Source organism: Cyprinus carpio, chromosome A16 (assembly GCF_018340385.1).
Source record: "Cyprinus carpio isolate SPL01 chromosome A16, ASM1834038v1, whole genome shotgun sequence".
Classification (NCBI taxonomy): Eukaryota; Metazoa; Chordata; class Actinopteri; order Cypriniformes; family Cyprinidae; genus Cyprinus; species Cyprinus carpio.
Window position 1 is genome coordinate 2,702,987 of NC_056587.1, and position 18,675 is coordinate 2,721,661.

At 37.0% G+C, this 18,675-nt stretch overlaps 1 protein-coding gene across 1 annotated transcript; it reads right to left on the reverse strand.

Moving 5' to 3' along the window:
* Nucleotides 1-7,058: 7,058 nt before the first annotated feature.
* LOC109052566 (sterile alpha motif domain-containing protein 3-like) lies at nucleotides 7,059-11,207 on the reverse strand. Its single transcript, XM_042773340.1, has 4 exons — nucleotides 10,221-11,207; nucleotides 9,939-10,091; nucleotides 8,187-8,279; nucleotides 7,059-7,702 (listed from the first exon to the last, which is right to left on the reverse strand). Exons 1-4 carry the CDS (start codon nucleotides 11,199-11,201, stop codon nucleotides 7,379-7,381), a joined length of 1,551 nt encoding a protein of 516 aa, XP_042629274.1. The 5' UTR covers nucleotides 11,202-11,207; the 3' UTR covers nucleotides 7,059-7,378.
* Nucleotides 11,208-18,675: the final 7,468 nt, after the last annotated feature.

Genomic DNA, 18,675 nt, shown 5'->3' on the forward strand with positions numbered 1-18,675 from the left:
CAATGATGCTGTCATCCACACAGAGGGCTGGGAGGAATATCTCACTCATCTTCAGAATGTCTTGTCGGAGTTCAGTAGGGCTGCACTCACAACCAACTAGAGGAAGTGCCATCTGTAATCACAGAGGCACATTACCTAGGATATCAAACTGGTCAAGGCCTCATCAAACCCCAGTAGGATAAGACAGTAGTAGTCCATAGCTGCCCTTGCCTCACTACCAAGAGCCAGGTAGATGCCTTTTTTATGGCTTGGTGGGATATTATCATTATTTCATTCCTCACTTCTCCTCTCTAGCCTGTCCACTAACCAACCTGACCTGGAAGGGACAGTCTGAGAAGGTTCAGTAGGCAGCAGAGAAAGTGTTCAAATCTCTGAAGGAAACATTGATCATTGAGCCTGTCCACCTGACTTCACTCTGTCATTGATCAGATGGACATGTCCAGTTATGGTCTCGGAACTGTATTTTCCCAAGAGTTCTGGGGCAAACATCCTGTTCTCTTTTTAAGTCAGAAACTGTCCCCGTCTAGAACAAATACACAGCTGTGGAACAAGAATCCCTGGCCACTGAGTGGGCAGTCCTGGAATTCACTATTACCTCCTTACAGGTGGTCCTTTACCCTTGTAATGGACCACACTCCCCTTCAATGGATTGCGAGGGCCAATGCCCATGTAGCATGCTGATTTCTAGCTCTCCAGGACTACCATTATATATAGAACACAGAGCAGATTGAAAGACAATGCAGATGGCCTCTCAAGAATGTTCTATGGTGGGTCATATGGTGGGCATTAACCCCTTTCCCTAGTCCCCTACTTCGCCCGTCTTGTTTGCTTATGCTCTGTGCTTCATTCTTGACCCTGCCACACCCTGTAAAACAGCACCATACCAAAAAGCATGATTTGCCACTCTACAGAATTTGTTTCCACTACTCCAGAGTCCAGTAGTGATGTGCTTCACACCACTCCATCCAACACTTGGTATTGTACTTGATGATGTGAGGCTTGCAAGCAGCTTGCATGAAGCTTCCACCAAACAGCTCTTGATCTGATATTAATGCTTGTAAAGAAGTGGTTGGCAACTGGCCCACCAGCAATAACATCTGGCGTCCGCAGCCAGATTATTTTGATAGCGGTTGGTTCTGAAATAGATCTGTCATGACAGCAACAGTTACTCACAATCAGAGTATGTGAGCGGAGCGGAGAGTAGCGCAGAGTGGAGTGGTGTGATTTTGACTGGAGTGGAGCAGAGAAGTCGGAGCGGCGTTGTTTTCAATTGCTCCAAGAGTGCTCCACCACCGCTCCATCACAAGTACAATTCATGCCAACAGCCCATAATATAACTGCATATTTAGCAAGAATTCACATGTTAAACATATTTAGCTAGCTTGACAAAAAAAAAAAAATCACTCAAATCAGAAAAAATGTGAAGGCTATCATGACGGCAATGGACATGAGCAGGAAGTTATTTCTCAAGGAATTTGTTTCTTCTAGATGGGCTACTGAATATTTTCAGATTAAAGCATGGTTTAAACAATTAGAACACTTATTCACATGCAGTCACTCTCTCAATAATGCATTTATAAATGTAATCTTACAGAGCTACTTCATCTGTATCCAATTTCGAATGGGCAGAAACCTGTAAGAAATGCATCAATCCGTAGGTAAAATAACTGACGAAAATGTACTGTTATTTTCATCACAAACAAAATTTGCATCGCAGAAAGCAGCAATTAGGCCTATACCTTTTAATGCAGACAATTATGTTATTAGCTTGTCATGTGGTAGGAAAAAAGTTTGCACATTAGTGTTCCAATAAGCCACTCTCCTGTTATTTTATTTTTTAATATACGTTAAAAACAGAACTGTGGTATTTCAAACATACTGAAATACTTCAGACGTGGAGTGAAGGCAGAGCTGTGTTTCTGATATCAGTGAGCGAGGAGTGGAGCGGGAAATGGTGAACCCGGAGTGGAGTGGTTATTAAATGCTCAGAGCGTGGAGGGGAAATTGTTGACGCTCCACTCCACTCACATTCTCTTCCGGACACCGCCACACAGATGTGGGTTCTTGTTAATGACTGTCCTACTACAGGATTTAACAGAGAGTAACAGCTCACTACCAGTTACAAAAGACACTGTAACAGTCTGGCAAAGGCAATTCTAGTTGCATTTTTCATCAATTACATAATTCACATAATTTCTTTAATTATCCTTTGACTATGTTCTGGCCCACCATCTAGTGGCAATTTTTTTTTGGCCCCTGTTGTAAAGGTTTAAAACTCTTCAGGCATGGAATTTGTAGAGCTTTGGCCACTTTTACACATCATGATCCTCAGAATTCGGTGGCTGAGTTTCTGCTGCTCTTAAATGCTTCAACTTTCCAGTAATACCACTTACTGTACATTTGACTGTGGGGTATCTAGCAGGGATGAAATTTCACAAACAGACTTATTGCAATGTTGGCATATTATCACAGTACCACACTTGAATTCACTGAGCTCTTCAAAATGACCCATTTTTTTTCCACAAATGCAGACTGCGTGGATAGGTGATAGAATTTATACACCTGTAACAAAGGGTCTAATTTAAACACATCAATTCAATAATTAAGAGTTTTTTTTCCAATAATTTTATCCACATGGTGTATGTAACCCTTGTTCCTTTAGGAAACAAGACACTGCCTTGCTGGCAATGCTCCATTGTTACTGTTTTCTTTGTTCACTGAAGTTTTAAAAAGTGATGGCACTGGTGGCACAGTGCCTCAAGGGATGGTGTCAGTCCAATCAACTAATAAATGGGCATGTTTATCTTCAGGACTCAGACAATTGACACACCAAGTAGATTGACTGACTGATTGCTTGATTGATTGGTTTCCATTTACATTTTACATCCAGTGATGTCTTGTGTTGGTGTGTCTGCCTGCATGCTTATTCCTCTGTTTTCTTTTTCCTAGCTCCTTTCACCACTTACCCCATTATGCAAGTTGTGTTATACACATATATAGTAGATTACTAAAAATTGTGACAAATGCAGGTTATAAGGAAGCTGGGAGCTAGGACTTGATCTAACCTGATTTGATTGGGGGTGTAGACATCTGAACACAAAAAAACAATTCTACTTAGATGGCCATACAAAATTAACAGTGTATCTTGCACTTGCAAAAAAAAAAAAAAAAAAAAAAGAAGTCATTATGATAAATGGGAATGCTAAAAGATAATGTATTATCTATGCCTCCTTGCGATAATTTAATATGGTCTCAATTTTCAGAGAATAACATTTTAAATTTTCTCACACAAAGCTGTCAAAGGACTTAAAAGATATACAGGAAAAATATTTGACTTTTATTGTTCTTTTCTGGTTATTTTTGGAGTTTGCCAAATCTTGTTAATTGTATGCTTTGCAACATGAACAATTTTTCATTTTTTATTTTGGGTAAATTAATACTTTAATGCACAAGATGCCATTGTACATCTACTGAGAAAATTTTTCAACACATTTCTCAGAGGATCTGTCAGAGGAAAAGAGGGATATAATGCAGTCACACCACTGTTTTTCACATTAAGTGGCCTCTTTGAAAAATTAAAATCATTTAGAGTAAATCTACTGAGGGATATCAAATTAAATATGAATTATGAAGACAGAAGTATTTCATTTGTCAACATGTTTCAACAGCATCTCTGTTTAATAACAGAGGACCAAACATGGCAGAGATCATAAGTACTGTGACAGCTCTATACAATCCATTTACTAGTCAATCAACACTTGAGAATATACTGTATGCGCACCTAATAAAACAATTGTATGAGTGGCAGATAAGCTAACACACCCAAATAACAGACACCCGAAAACAGAAACAAAGTGACTGTGTAACTGTGATTGGATGGATGGATATTTTTTTTCAGTTTTTTTTTAATTTATTTTTTTTATCATGTGTTCCAATTCCATTTTCTTATTAGTCTTCTGTAATTTCCTTCAGAAGATTTCAAAAGATGGTAAAAAAATAAATAATAATAATATGAAAATGAAATCCACATCCTAATGTAAGCTTGACTTGACACAAACTCACCGACATATAGGGTTACAAAAACAATACTCGACACAAGACATTATGTGCATTCGATTTGAAGCACGGACGGCGGTCAATGAGAGTAGCCGCTTGCAGTCGGGGCGGAGTTGAAAACGGAGACATCAAGCTGGACACTTTCTGCTCCTGTTAGTGACACTCACGTGGAAACATTTTCTTATATACTTAATACAGCACCATATTTTCAAGAATAAAGTTGAACATAATCATATACTATTTTAATAATAATAAAGTGGGGGTATATATGTTTTTATCAGTGTTTTATGATAAACGTGACTCAATATAACTACAGTACAGTAAAACTGTATGAATACAGTAAAAAAAGCTTTTACTGTTCTAAAAACACAGATTTTTGGTCATTATCAGAATTGAAAAGGTTAGATTAAACCTGAAACACACGTGATTGTTGTCTTGCGGTGAATCTGGCCAATCGTGAAACAGCTGTCGTCATCGGCGCTCCTGCAGTCACTCTGGAGATACCGTGCCAGCTGAGTCAGCTCTCGCTGCACTTTGATGCCACATGTGACAGTCACATGGCATCAGCGCCGTCTCAAGTTGGACAAAATTTCTAACCGGCATGCACTGCTTCAAACCAGAATTTGATCGATCTGCACAGCGCTGCATTAAGTCAAACGCACCTAATGACAACATGAGGGTTACTTATACCGAACAATACAGGACACATGACACAATCCAACCAATAAGGAACAAGACACATGACTAAGACAACCAATAAACAAATAAAGGCAAACAAATAAACAAATAAAGCAAATTATTGGACATTTGAGTGAGTATCTGCTAAATGATTGCCACCTCTCATTTTCTCCTCAACATCATTATTCTTTTCTTCTTCCAATGGCAGATTCATTGGAAGCCTAGTGTGTAGTATGTTATTACTTTTTTCATAATACAGTAGGTCACAAAAAGCAGTACAGAATTCAGACCTCAAACCCAATTATCTGAATGCACTAAGAGATGTGTATGGATGCAGTATGTGTATGGAGATGTGTATAGTGTATATAATTATAATCCAGATGCAGCAGTGGATGCTTTTGTAATGCTGTTCTGTGTTCATCTTTTAAGTTTCCAACCAAAAAACCAGAGTGTGTAATCACATTACATGTGTCTGTCTTGGGCTACTCTCAGGATTCTCTATGCACATATCATTAACATTTTTGTAATCATATCTTGCCAAAGCTATACTTCATGTACATTAAGTAACGGCCCTTTGTGCCTAAACAAGATAACATGCAATTGTCATGTTTAATGAGTTTGTGAGTTTTGGGCTTTTTTTAGCACTTTAAGCCTGGCGGCTTCCAGTATGATGTTGCTATGTTTTAACACACAGTACAACAGTTTTAAAGGTGTGCTTTATATTTAATATGTTTCCAAATAGTTCCACTGCTCCAGGAAAATCAGAATTGATATTGAAGCCATATTGCCATCTGCTGGGTTTAAATAGTCACTGCAATAAGTAACTCAATATCTTTCACATTTCCTTTTATTATTTTTATTTGCTATTATATACTTAACTATATATACTTTAAAATAACTATACTGTAAGAAAGCAATTATACATTTGCAAACTATACATTTATAGTTAAAACATAGTTTATAAATAATTTATGATATGTAGTCTTGACATTAATACATGAACACATAAAAATACTTATTCATTCAATTAATCACTCATATTAAAAAAAATAAAAACTAAAAAAAAAAAGAACAAAAATAAAAAAGTTCTCTCACTCTCTCTCTCTCTTTATTTATTTATTTTTTTTTTTTAGTTCAACATGATGTACTAAAATGATTTCTCAGCCAAATTTGATGTGCAATTAATATATGATTAATTAAATTTCTGACAGGACCACTAATGTCAAATATGAGTGACAGTACACAGTTTGGATTGCCGGTATGGTTCTGTTCTGAGCAAAAACTCCCTGCCCATCCATGCAGCCTAGCAAGAATAAGAGCAGGAAGAACAGCAATAACCCTTTCTAATGTAAAAAGAACAGACCCAATTGTACCAGATATAATCAAAGTTATTAATGTCAGCAAAAAATAACAGAAAAACAAAACATAAATGAGTATAAAACAAGGAAACGAGGAATATGAGAAAGCCAAGTCCTAACTGTGGACCAAATGAGGAGCTGGGGATGGAGAAGGGTAATTTGCTCCTGAGCAAAGCGATAAAGCTACTGAATAAGTAAGAATAACCCCCAACAGGGTGATCAGGACTTGTATCTTGTATCAACCTGAAGGGGGTTATTCTGCGATAACAACCAGCTGGATGTACATTATCCCGCTTATTACACGGCTACTTGCCACAAAATATTGATTTCATGTGTCAGGCCACTCCCGTCAGATTGTCCATCCACTGAGTGAGTGTGTATAAGTTAGCCAATCTGGTTCCTTCCATTAAAGTTAACATTTTCGAATAACAATCATGATCAGTGAGTGACCTTACATATTAAGATAAAATTAAATTTTCTACAGTCATTATTAAAAAACAAGCAAAAAAAAAAAAAAAAAAAAAAAAAAAAAAACCCTGCTACACTGTAAGCCCTTACAGGTTGATTGAACTTAAAAATTTTATGGAAACTCGTTGCCCTAAAAAAGTTAATTTGTCTTGTTGAAAAAACAACATATTTTAAGTTTAATGTTCTTAAGATTTCAAATGCATTTAATTGAAAACTTTTAGTTCATTGAACTAACAGTTTTTAATGCAGTGCAATTAAAATTTTAGGTACATTAAACTTAAAATGTGTTGTTTTTTCAACAAGACAAAATTTACTTTTTTAGGGCAACGAGTTTCCATAAATTTTTTAAGTTCAATCAACCTGTAAGGGCATACAGTTATGCACAGAAACCATATGTGAAACCTACAATCTGGATGAATGTTGTGAGTAGACAGAACCCAAAACTTTAATTTAAATATAGCTACTGTTACTGTAAATGATTTAATAAAGATACACCTGCATTACAAATAAGGACAAAGGATAACAATCATTTATTTGAACTTACTATTTATTTGAATTCACTTATCAAAATCAGTTTTCAAAGACTGACAAAAACAATGAAATACCTTAAGTACCAATTACCCAATTTTAAATCTTTAAAACAGTATTTTAAAACTTTTCCAAATATTTAACAAGCACAGTGTTGTTATACTGTATTAATAAGGAACATGAACATTTGTCCAACCCTAAGGCATAGCTCAACGAAAGGAAAGGGAACGTTTTTTTTATCTAACGATTCTGAAAGAGAACCAGAAGAAACATGACTTTGCCGTACCTGTTTACATGGTTAGCTGATTTGTAACAGCCAGAATCTTGCCCTTCAACTCCTTCTTGCCTAAACCTAGCAAAACTTGCTGAATGAAAAGAAAGGTGTTGCACATGCACTTTGGGTAGTCTAGGTGCAGTGCATAAGTTAAACCAAAAAGAAGACACATGGCCTGGGGTATGTTGTCTAAATTGTCCATTACAACATTCCCCTCCAAGATGATTCCCACCGAGGATGGGTGGAGACGGAGGGACATGGGTTGCAGAGCCACATCTTCATTTTCTAAGCTGAGGATTCCAACTGGCACATGTTGGTACGAGTCTCCATCATCAGAAGCCTGGACAAAAGATTGGAGATTACTAAAATACATTTTAGCCGTGTACAGTTTTTTTCTAGATATTAATTTTATTGGACAATTTTTTGTTTAGTTGTATGCAAGCATAATTTTTTGTAAATTATGTACACAAGTGCATCCAGGAGTTCAGTTATATTTAAACATTAAGTGTGTATGTTTTTCTTTTGTATACAAGTCTTTGCATATGACATGAATTACTGATTAAAATAAAACGTTATGAGATTAACCTTGATTGTATTTAAGTGTTTCAAAGGTGTCATGACATGAATTTAAATTTCTCCTGAATGATTTAAATTTAAAACTTCCTTCTCACCCATTTCATTCAACGTTTATGTAAAATATAACATTGTTTTTGGTGTTTTTTTAATTGTTCTTACTAACATAAATGCACAGCAAGGTTTCCATATTTCCAGCTGAAAATATTATAATAAACCTATGACAGTAAAAATGCATTAATAATACTTACAAAGCATGCTTTGAAGAACTTAGTTTGGTCATCACCAAGAAGTACTGGAAGCCCTCTCATGGCAACAAATAGCATGTCAGCGATATCAGAGGTCTGAGGTGTGGTGGTTGCAGATAAAACATTGTATCATTTGTCAACATGAAAGGAAGGCAATTTCTATTAATCATACTTTTAACGGTTACTTAACAGTCTTAAAGGGTTACTTTACCCCAAAATTAAAATTGTCATTAATTACTCACCCTCATTTTGTTCCACACCTGTAAGACCTTTGTTCATCTTCAGAACACAAATTAAGATATTTTTGATGAAATCTGAGAGGTATCTGACTTGTCCATAAACAGCAATTTAACCAGCACTTTCAAGGTCCACAAAGGTACTAAAGACATTGTTAAAACAGTTGAAGTGCCTGCAGTGGTTTAACCTTAATGTTATGAAGAGACAAGAATACTTTTTGTGCACAAAAACTAAAATAACGACTTTATTAAACGAAATACTCTCTTCTGTGTCATTCTCATACACTGTTTACATTCAGAGCTTCCAGGTTCTACATCAGAATGTCAACTCATTATTGATGTAAAACCTGGAAGCGCTGGACGTAAACATTACAAGAGAATGACACAGAAGAGAGGATTTTGTTAAATAAAGTCATTATTTTTGTGCACAAAAAGTATTCTCGTCGCTTCATAATATTAAAGGATTAATCCACTTTCAAATAAAAATGTCCTGATAATTTACTCTCCCCCGTGTCATCCAAGATGTTCATGTCTTTCTTTCTTCAGTCTTTTGATGAAAAACATTCCAGGATTTTTCTCCTTATAGTGGACTTCAATGGCCTCCAAACGGTTAAAGGTCAAAATTACAGTTACAGTGCAGCTTCAAAGGGCTTTAAACGATACCAGACAAGAAAATAAGGGTCTTATCTAGTGAAACGATCGGTCATTTTATAAAAAATACAAATGTATATGCTTTATAAACACAAATGATCTCCTTGCAAGTGCTTCCATCTTCTGTATTCTTCAAAAAGCTTACGCTGTATGTCCTATGCCTTCCCTATTCAACTTACGGAACGAACGCGGCGCCAGTTCTGTTTTTTCGTGTAGGACATACAGCAAAGCTTTTTGAAGAATACGGAAGACGGAAGCACTTGGAAGGCGATCATTTGTGTTTAAAAGTATACACAGTTGGTTTTTTTTTTTTTTTTAAAGAAAAAGACCAATCGTTTCTCTAGATAAGACCCTTATTCCTCATCTGGTATTGTTTACAGCCCTTTGAAGCTGCACTGAAACTAATTTTGACCTTCAACTGTTTGGGGCCTATTGAAATCCAATATAAGGAGAAAAATCCTAGAATGTTTTCAGCAAAAACCTTAACTGCTTTTCGACTGAAGAAAGAAAGACGTGAATATCTTGGATGACATAGGGGTGAGTAAATTATCAGGAAAATTTCATTCAGAAGTGAACTAATCGTTTTAGAATGAACTACTATAGTTGATATGACTATTTGAACGATTTCATTAGTATCTTTCTGGACCTTGAAAGTTGAGGTTAAATTGCTGTCTATGGAACAATATCTAAAAATAACCTAATTTGTGATCTGAAGATGAACGAAAGTCTTACAGGTGTGGAACGGCATGAGGGTGAGTAATTAATGACAGAATTTTCCTTTTTGGGTAAACTAACACTTTTAAAAATAATCATATCAGAATGCATTTTAAAATTAAGCAAACAATGGCATCAACTTAAATGTACAAACCTTGGCTTGTTGCAGAAGATCGCTCAAAATCTGCCCGGCGAGACCTCTCTTTGACCTGAAGATCTGAATCAGTTGTGGACAGTGACGATCAAGAGACCCATACAATTCTTGCTTAAGGTTCTTCCCAACCACCCGGCTTAATTCTTGATACACCTGAAATAGTAAAGGAAAAAAGCATTTGTTATGAGAACTGTCAAAAATGAACAAATGTCAAATTAATATCTAACCATCATGCTTATCAATACTCATTTCAGAACAAATGTTGCAAACATTTCCCTTTACCTGACTTTCTCTAAAAAGTGCAGGCCAACATTGAAGTATTTGGCTTACAGGAGGCTTGTTGATCACAACATCCTTTCTCCTCAAAGACAGAGTCATGTCCATCTTCTGATTAATAAAGATGGCATCAGGGTTTTTTCTCTTCATTTCATCCGCCAACTGCTGTCTGAGCATTTCAAGACTGGAAGCATCCTGCCCATCTGGGAGGTCAGGTAAGTAGTTGACCTCCCCTTTCCTTGGCTTCTTAATGTTCTTGTTAGGTGGATCACTGCTCGTAGAGTATCTTCTTCTTTTCCCAGCATTAACCATGACGTCTGTGTGTCCAAGGCTCCTCATTTTGGATCGGTAATTTCCCATTTTGTCTTTCAAACTGTTTGTCCATCCACAGTATCCAGAAGGCGATCCTGGTTCTTGAAGGCAGGGGTGAGTATTGACCAGTGCCTTTGCAACAGCTCGTAGATCCTCAGTAGTTGGGTATGCTTTGCAGGAATATATGGTCTCTGCAAGTTTCTGAAGAATGTCATGTTTCAATTCCTTTGTCACTTTTATGTGCGTTCCATCTTTCAAGTAGATTAAATTTGTTTGACGCAGCCTAAATTCAACATCGACAGAGAATTTTGGAGTCAAAAAGATATCAGGCCATGGGATTCTCTTTTCCTGGGGTAATTCCAAGGTCAATACTGTGTCTGCAGTACTTGGAGCATCACTCAACATATCACTTGATGTCTCCATTTCACCTGAAGAGAGTGGCACCAATTCAATCACCGGAATGATTTTCACAGTTGGCTTCTGAGGGAGCTCTGACAAAATGGTCAGATTGCAAAGTTCGTTATCAAACTCGGGATCTTGAAACTGTAAAGTAAAATTGTAGTCCAGTCTCAGAGTATTTTTTAAACAACTAATTAATTCTTCAACTGAGCCTGGCTTTGATGTCAGCTTTACTTTTCTGATATCAGCTTCTGTAAGAATAATTCGCAAAGTCATGGTTTCTTTAGAAGCCATCTGGAAGGAAAGCACAAAAGAGAGTTCATTTAGCAAAGAATAAAACGCTTCAATGTCACCATCAGTTTACCATGTACACTATAGGCTGAAAGTGGAAGAATATCATTCAGGTCTTTAAGCTGAAGTATGCAAAAAGATGGCATATCTGGGCAGCAAAGCTCAAAAGAACGAAGGTGCTCAAAATACCATGATGTCATCACAAAAAGTACCTCTGTATTCACTGCAACAATGTGAGTAATTTGCTTAAAATCAGGTAGCCCTGAACATGATCCAGCTGAAAGTATCATGTCTGTCTTATAATCAGTCCCATTAATGCAGACAGATGGTGCAACAAAAAGTGCTTGAGCTTGAGGGAGTTTTTGACCAAGTGCTCTTTGAATGTTCTCTGGGAAGGTGGTAACTAACACTGGTGTAACCTTAGCCATTTCCAAGTCCAGCTTGAAAAAAGAACTGCAGTCTAGCTGATGGCTAAGAGCCCTCTGGTGTTTCAGTGCAAGTGTCATGGCAACATTCTTGAAGTTCTGGGCATCACGTATCACCTTTTTGAAAAACTTATGTTTTCCTTCAAAACGCATTGTCCAGACTTAATCAGTTTAGCGTAGTGTTCAATGTAGTGGTGTTTTGGTCGTAGTGTAAAGTCAGGGAAGGTTGACTGCAGAAGGTCCCTATGCTCTGCTACTTTGTAGTCAAGGATGTATAAAGACTCTTCATTAAACTGAGGTGCCACAACTAATGCAACAATGTCCTTGAGAAGCATGAGTATTTCCCATGTGTTGTCAACCTCAGGAATGTTATGGCCAATAAGCAGAGGAAGAAGCCTTATTAGACACCAATTCTCATGGCCATTTCCCCCAATTGTGCCCTTGGTTGAGAAGGCCTTTGAAATCAGCTGAGGGTGATCGGTTTTGTCAGCAAATGTATAAGGAAATTATCTGATAGCATCATTCAACACATCTAAGGTGATGTATTTCTTTGCCATCAGGTCTTTGAGGCAAAGAGACAACTCCATTGGGACTATTCCCTCAAAGACATCATGTAATATGTCAGGGGGATAACCACCAATGACATGAAAATGCTCCAAATTTGCTGTGAGTGGGCACTGTCTTCTCACACCTGTGTTTCTACCTGAATTTGGATCCTGCAATGTTTCTTGCACATGCCTGTTGTGTTTATCTCTCTGTCTGAGTTGAAATGCGCCAGATCTTACCTCTTGGTGTTGTGTGTCAATCTTGGATGCCATGCAAAATCTGCAAAACTTGTCCACAATGAAGCTTTCATAAAATCCTGCAAGAGAATGGGCACCGAGGTTATCTGCTGACACAAAGAGTACTGTCCCTTTAACACTTCTACCAAGATGCTCAATGTAGACCCCATGCTGTTCGAGAGTGGCTAAATCACGTGGGTACAGAACTCTTTCATAACCACACTCTTTAACTGTTTCAGTGTTGCACAGAAGAGCAAGCTGAATTGAGTTTAGTGTGGATCTGTATTTTCCATGCAAGTTTGCAATAACCCAATAAAGTGCACACATCTTATGTTTTCTTTTAGATGTTCCTGAAGCGTTAGCCACTTCGAAATCATCAATGTACAGACCCAGAGCAATTGTGAATTCATCACAACTAAGAAGTGCATTCTCTCTAAAGTTCGAGCCATCACTACATGTCCTATATTCATGTGTTTTATGTTCTTGTTTTGACATAGCCTTATCCAAAATGTCTTTCTTGTTTAACAGTTTTTGTAGCATCTGTAAGAGCGGAACATACGCTACTGTTTTTCTTCCTTTCTCAACAACAAACTCTATAGGCATTACCAGAGGAAAGTTGCGCATTACATATGATGCTCTCCTTTTACTAGTTGCAAGACATCCATTTTTTCCACATGATTTGGACAATATTTCACTCTCTGCCACAGTCTCAACCACCTCTTTCAAAACAGACTCATCTACATCTTCAAAGTGTTTCTGAAGAACAGCCTTCACATTCTTGTGCAAAAGTGGCAGGGACAACTGAACTATTTGGCAAAGCTGTTGAATTACTTCCTGAACAAAGTTCTCTGGCATGTGAAGGATGGCTTGCATTTTTTAAAAAAGAGCTGCTAAATTATGTTCCAATTGTTCTCCTAAATCTTGAGATTGTGTTTCGCTTGCTTCTGCATTGAAATCATCTTGGCCAAATTTACCTGGAAGCATCTCCTGCACAGCACATTCCTGAGTGTCAATTACACTATCATCAGTTTCATTCTCATTACTCTCTCTATTCTTACTATTAACTGGTTTAAACATTCTCTCATTTTGATCTTGGTGATGCTTACTTTTGTGTGCACTGAACGTGGAATATACACTACTTTCAAAGCTAACAGCCTTGAAATGGACATTGAACTTTTTGGTGGTCTTTGAGATGTCTACGCCGAAGGTGGGCAAAATATTCAGTAATCTGACAGGGTTCAAGAAAATCACAAAGTTGACAGCGAAACTTAGCTTCAAATTTTCCCTTTGATTGTTGTTTATCAGTTGCTGTATGAAAATGGGATAAGTGTATTTTAAGGCTATTGAAAAACTTAAAACTACATAAACATTCTTGATACAGGCATAGAAAAGGCTGGCTTCTTGCATAGCTCCCATGTTTAAGTCTGTAATGTTTTAAAAAGTATCCCCTTTTGTCACAAGCAAATATGCAATACTTACATTTCCAGATCATCTTGATTAGCCTTGCTTTGAAGTTGAATCTGCAGAGTAATAAAAAACATTAGATTGCTTTTTACATGATGACAAGAAAAAAAAATATATCTTTTGATCTGTTATCTACAAAATTTCTATCCAAAATAAAGTACTATCTAGCTATCTATTTGTTTATTTAGCATGTCATGATACAACAGACTCGCATTAAGCGAAATGTATTAGCTAACACCACGCTGATGAGCACGAGGTTGCATTTCTTTAAGACAACTTACGTTACATGGGCTAGTTTTTCTTGCGGGTAGTCGAATTTCAATTTAAGCTATTTTGTTTAATACTTCAGTCACAAAGAAATGTGAAAAACTTCTAAAAGGTTAATGATAAAGTTGATACGTGATCACCTTCTTGAAATCCTACTCCTTCATGCACAGAAGGCAGATCTTGTCTAAATTTGTTCTTGAGGCAGTCACATTATCACAACTTAAGAGATGATTTGCTTTCCTTGTTTTTCAAAAGCAACATAAGATATGTTGATTGCAGAGACCATTGGTGGCAATGGGTCTTTTGATCTACTTAGGCTTACAATGCTTTTGGGAAACTCAGTCAATGTCAATAATATACAGTAGCTTTGCTATAGTGCTAACTTAACTTGAATCTGGTGAGAAATTCATGTGGGGAATAAATCCTTCTCGCAATATTCCTCATTGCACACTTCCTATAGAGATGACACCATTTGCTTACTGAATTTGCCATCTAATTAGCTCCTGAGCCAGGGGTAGTTCAAGACCATTTTTAGGCCCCCTATTTGTTATCTCAGCCCCCCTAAAACTATAATCAGCTATCTGAACCATCTGGCCAGTGCTGCTTCCTCAAGAAGGAATATCACTCTAAAAAGATCTAAATCCAGCACTTTTAAAAAGCTAAAAATCATCTCAATGCGTGCACTTGTGTGCTGCGATAGAACATATCTCAATGCAATTCTCAAGAACTGCGATTGATCTTATCTGTGTGCCACACACCTGAAGCAATTTGAGTTCTCTTTTTCGTCTTCTTGAGTTAATACACACAATATTATGTCAGATTGGCTGTCTTGATGAGCATAAAGAGTCAGTTACATCTTAAACAGTGCTTAATTTGTAAATTGCGAGATCCTGGAACAAAGCGGGGTGACCAGTGGAGTAGTGCAGGGTATATGCAGATATACAGCATATACCCACTACTTTTTTATTTGGGATTGCAATTACCAATTCTAAATTCCCTATGATGAGCATTATGAGCTGTTAAAGGGCTCTATGTAGAATTCAGAAACCCTTGTTATTAGCGACACCAGTGGCCATTAACTGCTAATATCACTTGTCAGCTAGCAAGCTAAGTTGTAGAACAGTATAGTTTTCCTTCTGTCCTATAATCACATTCAGTGAGTAATATCTGATAGTATATGCAGTGGGTATAGAAAAGAATCACCTTTTTTAAATAATCACATTTTGTTGCTTTGCAGCCTGAAATGAAGATGGACACAGTTTTTGTTTTGTCCAGCAGTATTTATTCAGTGCAACTTATAATATCCAAGTGAAAGATACAACACCAACATATCAGAAAAATAAAAAATAGAAAAACTGAATCAGTTGGAAAAAGGATCACCCCCTTTGTCAGCATATATATATATATTTTTTTTTTTAAACACCTTTTGCTTTAATTGCAGCCTTTAGTCTGTTGGGATGTGTATCTGTCTCTACTAAGTTTGCACATCTAGACGTTGCAATATTTGCCCACTCTTCTTTGCAGAACTGCTCAAGTTCGGTTAAATTTGATTGTGACCGTTTGTGGACTGAAGTCTTCAAGCCATTCCACAGATTTTCAGTGGGGTTTAAGTCTGGACTCTGACTAGGCCATGCAAGGACATTCGCCTTTTTCTCCTTCAACCACTGTGTGGGCAGTTTTGCTGTGTGCTTTGGGTCATTGTCATGTTGGAAAGTAAACCTTCTTCCCCCTGACATTTTTCTGGCAAAGAGAAGCAGATTTTCCTCAAGAATTCGAGGGTATTTTGCCCCATTCATATTTCCTTCTATCCTGACAAGTGCTCCAGTCCCTGCTGCAGAGAAACACCCCATAACAGGGTATTACCACCTCCACGCTTTACTGTAAGAATGGTGTTATTTGGATGGTGAGCTGTATTGGATTTCCGCAAGACATATCGTTTGGTGATGAGGCCATATAATCCAATTTTTAGTCTCTTCTGTCTCAGAATCTTCAAGGTGCATTTAGACAAAGCTCAGCTATGACTGCATGTGGCCTTTCTTGAGGAGTGGCTTTTTTTCTTGCAACCCTCCAATACATGCCATATTTGTGGAGAATTTGTGATGTCACATGCACACAATGGCCGCTCTTAGTCAAATTCCTGCAACTGCTTCAGAGTTGCTGTTGGCCTCTCGGTCCCCTCTCTGACCAGTTTCCTCCAGTTTAGAGCGACATCTTGATCCAGGGAGGGTCTGTGTTGTACCAAATACCTTCCGCTTCTTTTTAATAATAGACTTCATTGTTGATCTTTTGCTTTAGTTGCACTACTAAGGACTGAAATGCTCCAGGAAATCTCTTCATGCTGAGCTAATCAAAACGAGCACAGCTGATCACAGTTGAAAGTCAAATGGCTTTGTGTGCCATTGAGGAGGTGATTAGCTATACATGACTGAATTTACATGTCATTTTAGGAAAGGGGTGATCCTTTTTCGGACTCAGACTCAGTCACCCTTTTTTTTTCTTTTTTTCTGACATGTCGGTGTATATCTTTCACTTGGATGTCATAAGTTGCCCTGGGTAAATACAGCTGGATAAAACAAAAACTGTTTCCGTCTCCATTTCAGGCTTCAATGCAACAATATGTGATTATTTTAAAGGGGGTGATTATTTTCTATACCTACTGTATTTTAGTAAATACCAGTTTGCCATGAGCACCAAAACAGCTACTTTCATTTTATTTTATTTTTATTTATTTTAATTTTTCCAGTTGGAAGATGAAACCATAATTTAAAGGGATAGTTCACTCAAAAATGGAAATTTTGTCATTAATTACTCTCTCATGTTATTTCACACCTGTTAGACCTCTGTTCCTCTTCTTAACACAAATGAAGATCTTTTTGATTAAATCTGAGAGCTTTCTGTCCCTGCATAGGCAGCAATGCAATTTACACAATTCCAGAAAATCTGCTCCTCTTCTGTGGGTGATATTAATTTCATAATCATCCTTACTCCGTGAAGTCAAGCAGCAGAAGTTAATGTGCAAATACTGGCCCATTTTGGGGTGAACTACAGATTTTATAACATTTATATTATTATTATTATTATTATTATTATCATTATTATTATTTGATTTATTTATACTCTGAATAACAGTCACCTTAGCAACAATACTTGTATAGCAATACTTAACAATACCTGTCTGCTTACATTTTAAAACTGAGCCTTGATTTGCTTTAAACAAAATATCTAAACATATGAAGCAAGGTTAATTTCAGAATTCAAAACTAACCTGATGTACTTCAAAATAGTGATACAGAATAAAGGTCTGCTTTTCAAAAACGTATTCGCTAGTGAACTAGAGTGGCAGAGAATGCGGGGGTAGATGAGGGTAGAAAAGAGCACAGAACTAGGGTTATACGACTCTTGTGACTCTTCTCCAAGTAATCTGAGGAAGAAATGCAGAGGGAGATCTTGCGATCTATGTTTGATTAATTTAGCATTTTTATCGTTGTGCTCATCTGTCGTGTTGCGTAAATGTTGCGATCAAACTTGGATTAGATTCTGAAAAAAGCCAGAGTGCATGCAGATCACAGGAATGTGTGTGTTTGTGCATGAGAGAACGTTTATCAGCATCCTATGTAGCTAAAAACATTCATGCTAATCTGATGGAAGAAGGCTGATTATGCTAAGATTGATATGCTAACGTTTACACACATCACTCAATCTGCCCCTCAAGTTTCCACCTTAACATCTCACACACTTGATGGGAAAACAAGCAATTTTATGACTAATAATTTTTGTAGCTATACGCCCAACAAGTTCTCCGCTAAATGCACGCCGGGTTAATTACAATTGTGTGTGCGTGTGACTGATTTTCTAAGTCATATTTATTTTTCAGTCTCTGCAATTCTCTGTAAATTACAATGAAATGTACACCACCACCAGCAATCCCTCTGCTTCGTTTTCAAATGCTTTCTCTTTTCCAAATTAAAAATATATATATAACGCTATCCACACCTCATATGTTTTAAAAAGCTTCCAATTCATGCTGTCAATAATGCAGAAAGATTCTGCTTAATTAAACTTGTATAGGCAGAGCAAAGTTTAAAGAGAGAGGTGAAATTCACTCATGTCATGCTAGGAAAATGTGCAAATTATCAAATACAAATTAATTAATGTTTTGAGCCCATGTTCGGAGCAATGAAATGCATTTAGGAAATTAAAAAGATAGGAGCTGCTCAGCCGTTCTACGCTAGTGTGTAATTTATTACTGCGAAGCCCAAAAAGCAAAATAAAACCATGTCACAAACACAGACCGGCTAATGTCGGAATGATTTTTATAATAGCTATACCCTAAAACACTCATCTCTGCTGAGTTTTAATTAAAAGAAAGATGGAAATATGCACGTGTGAGATGATATACATTGCTCTTTGACATCTGAGGGCAAATGACCCTACTCTCCTCTTCTTCATTCATTCAGCAAATTTACAATTATTCAAATGATCGTTTCGTAAATTATTTTTAATTTCAAACATATTTCATAG

Bases quoted from the DNA above. Each gene is read 5' to 3' on its own strand.
- LOC109052566 (XM_042773340.1), bottom strand. From the start codon at position 11,201: ATGACTTTGCGAATTATTCTTACAGAAGCTGATATCAGAAAAGTAAAG. The intron at 10,092-10,220 runs GTAAAGGGAAAT...TTACTATTTCAG, and splicing joins CACTTTTTAGAGAAAGTCAG to GTGTATCAAGAATTAAGCCG. The intron at 8,280-9,938 runs GTTTGTACATTT...ACCACACCTCAG, and splicing joins ATCTTCTGCAACAAGCCAAG to ACCTCTGATATCGCTGACAT.